This window comes from Ursus maritimus, unplaced genomic scaffold, assembly GCF_017311325.1.
Source record: "Ursus maritimus isolate PB19 unplaced genomic scaffold, ASM1731132v1 scaffold_7, whole genome shotgun sequence".
In the NCBI taxonomy this organism is placed as follows: Eukaryota; Metazoa; Chordata; class Mammalia; order Carnivora; family Ursidae; genus Ursus; species Ursus maritimus.
The window spans coordinates 463,601-466,536 of NW_024426885.1; the positions used below are offsets into that span (position 1 = coordinate 463,601).

Sequence of the window (2,936 nt, forward strand, 5' to 3'; positions counted from 1 at the left end):
CCCCCCCCCCCGGAAAGCTGAAATGCAATCAGATGCAAAGTGTAGTGGTTAATTCTTGGCTTTTGAACTTCCAAAGACCCGCATTAGGGCCATTTAAGAGCTTTTCTTGGGAAATGCTGGGGTAGGGTGAGGTGGGGTGGGGCTGTTGAGGGAGTGGGGGAGGTGCTGAGATATATAGATGGTGGCTTATGGGCCCAGGAGGGGGTTCTGCCACGTTTGGGTTTGAATCTGGCCCAGTTGGGGGCATTTGTTTGTCGACAAGAGAAGCCTGTAAGGTGGTGGACCTGGGGAACTTTGCTAGAAGATGCTGGGGAAGACGGGGCCCCGTTCCATGATGTCCGACTGTGTCCTCCAGGGTATGAGGCCGACCTTCCCACCCCCGATGCCACCGGTCAAGCCTGGGGCTGGAGGGGCCAACCCTGGACCCACGCAGGTGAGCCTCTCTCTGCCAGGGCGCTGGGCAGCAGGGCGCGAGACTCTCCGGCTGGCTGGCTGGCTGGGGCGCTGCCCGGAGGGGGACACGGTCACTGTCCACCAGCCTTGTTTCAACAGCCACTTGACCCTCTGGCGGGACTTTTCAGTGAGCCGCTCCTGCGGGCCGTGAATCTTTCCCTCCTGTTGGTACAAGGGAGACGGTCGAAGGTTACGGGGGTTAGCGGCTGCGGCGTCGCCGGCCGTGGGAGCGGCGATGACCGCCGTCGCGAGAGGGGTGACCTGCGTCTAAGAACTGCGGGGGCGAGTGTGATCATTTGTGCTCCTGGTAGCAGATGCCTCAGCGTCCGTTCGTTTCTTCCTTCGAGGGCGCCGTGGGTCCGAAGGCTGCTCTGAAGCCCCCCGTGCAGAGGCGGTGACGCCGGGCTGCGGACGCCGGGCCTGAGCGGGGAGGGGCCCGGCCCTGCCCCCCGCCCCTGCCCCGGCCCCCCGCGGCCGGCCGAGAAGTGCCAACGGAAGAGCCGGGGCCGCGGCCCCCGGTGCCGCACCCCGAGGGGCACCTGCGGCAGCTAGGGGCCCGGCCCTGCCCCCCGCCCCTGCCCCGGCCCCCCGCGGCCGGCCGAGAAGTGCCAACGGAAGAGCCGGGGCCGCGGCCCCCGGTGCCGCACCCCGAGGGGCACCTGCGGCAGCTGCTCTGGGAGCCCCGCCCACCCCCGGGGTCCCGCAGCGGGGCCGAAGCTGCAATGAAGAGTGTATTTTCTGATTAAGTTATTATCCAGTTCTAAATAATCGCAGTTGTTTACGAAATCGATGTTACACTGTGCGTTGAACAATGTGGAATACAATTTATAACACGTTAAGATCTCGAGGCTTAAAGCGTACGCGGGAAACGGACCACGCCAGAAACCTAGCTTTTCTCCCGGACTCTGGTATGATCCCTCCCCCACCGGAAGTCAGCCCCAGGGCAGGGAGACGACGGCCCCGAGAGGCGGTCCCGCTGCCCCGCCCCTTCCGGTCCCCAGGGCTCTCCGGGCTCCGTCTCCCGGCAACGGCCCCAACAGCGTGGCCCGCTGCCCCGCCCCTTCCGGTCCCCAGGACCCTCCAGGCGCCGTTTCCTGGCAACGGCCCCAACAGCCGGTCCAGCCGCCATGCTGGGCGCAGCCGGCCGAAGGGCGCAGTCCTCGCCGCCCCTGCCGTCCGGCGCCCTCCGCGGCCTCTGCGCCTGGCTGGACGGACTCCCGCTCAGCCGCCCCAAGCGCCATCTGGCGCGGGACTTCAGCGACGGCGGTGAGGGCGGGCCGGCGGGGAGACGTCGGGGACTGCCGGGGCTGGGGTCCTTGGCGGGCAGGCCGAGGGCTCGGGGGTGCCCGGCCGGGGAGGGTGGAGGCCGCAGGGCCGGCTGTCCGCAGGCAGGAGCTCGCTCTTGGCTGAAGAATGCCCCAGCGGTCAGACCGAAGTCCCAGCCGCGCAGGCCCCCTGCAGGTGCAGGACGCTCCGGAGCAGGGGCGTGAGTGGCGCTCTGGAAGGAGTCTGTAGGACGCGAGAAGCGAGGCCGAGCGGCCGGCCCCTGGAGGAGGAGCCACGTGGTGGACGGGGGCTCCTGCTGAGTCCAGCTGCATTTGGGGGGCATTCCCCTCCCCCAGCATTTCCTGGGGAGGAGAGGGCAGCCTCAGGGTTCCTCCCGCAGCTCCTCCGACCCCAGGCTGGCCCTCCCAGCCCTCTCCGTGGGGGCACGCACACGCTGCTGGGGGGCCTGCAGCCTGGCCCCTGTGGCCACTCCCCCAGGACTTGGACCGTCCCTGGTTCTCCTGCCTCGTCTCTGCCCTCCTCCACCTTAGGGACCCTGGAAAACTGACATGTAACGAAAGGAGAGCTTCTAAGCTCATCAGGCCAGGCTGACCTTGCACCCCCGGCCCCTCCAGTGATGCTGGCAGAGATTGTGAAGCACTTCTACCCCCGGCTTGTGGACCTGCACAACTATGTCCCCACCTGCAACACAGACCAGAAGCTCAGCAACTGGAGTGTTCTCAACAGGCAGGCCTCCTTGCTCTCTGAGGGCAGCCTTTCCCCTACCCCTCCTGGTTTCTGGGGCACGTCTCAGGCTGTGTCCCTGACAGCTTTGCTAGTGTCTCAGTCTCACCGTAAGCCACCAAGAGGACAGCACAGTCAGGTTGAGACCCACTCGCCAGGGCGTCAGTCCTGCCCTCTGACTGTGTTCAACCCATGCTGCCTGCACCTCTCACTGACTCAGCAGTGATTCTGGGTTGCAGGCCCCTGCCTTCATGGGGTTGACAGTCTAGTGGGAAGACAGATACATGAGATGTAACCAGCGTCAGTCGTGATGGGTGACAGGACGGAAAAGGACCCTGAGGAAGTGACAGAATGAGGTGTGGGTGACCTAGGGCTGCAGTGGAGGCTGCAGTGGGGAGCAGGGTGCAGGGTCCCTGCTCTCCTGAAGGTGGACGGGGAGGGGAGCTCAAGCTGCCTGGGGCCCCTGGAGGCCA

General features: G+C 65.9%; 1 protein-coding gene across 3 annotated transcripts in view; it reads left to right on the plus strand.

Annotated features, from left to right (window-relative positions):
* Positions 1–2,936, plus strand: part of LOC103658539 (sperm flagellar protein 1-like) — a 10,430-nt gene that overhangs the window by 717 nt on the left and 6,777 nt on the right. The window contains exons 1-2 of one of the 3 annotated variants that reach the window (XM_040624719.1): positions 1,012–1,361; positions 2,355–2,466. In XM_040624719.1, the coding sequence (XP_040480653.1) occupies positions 1,265–1,361; positions 2,355–2,466 (209 nt within the window). In that variant the 5' untranslated portion in view covers positions 1,012–1,264. Of the gene's footprint in view, positions 1–1,011; positions 1,362–1,432; positions 1,720–2,354; positions 2,467–2,936 lie in introns of those variants that run through there. The other 2 variants (XM_040624714.1, XM_040624715.1) reach the window with 2 other exon arrangements.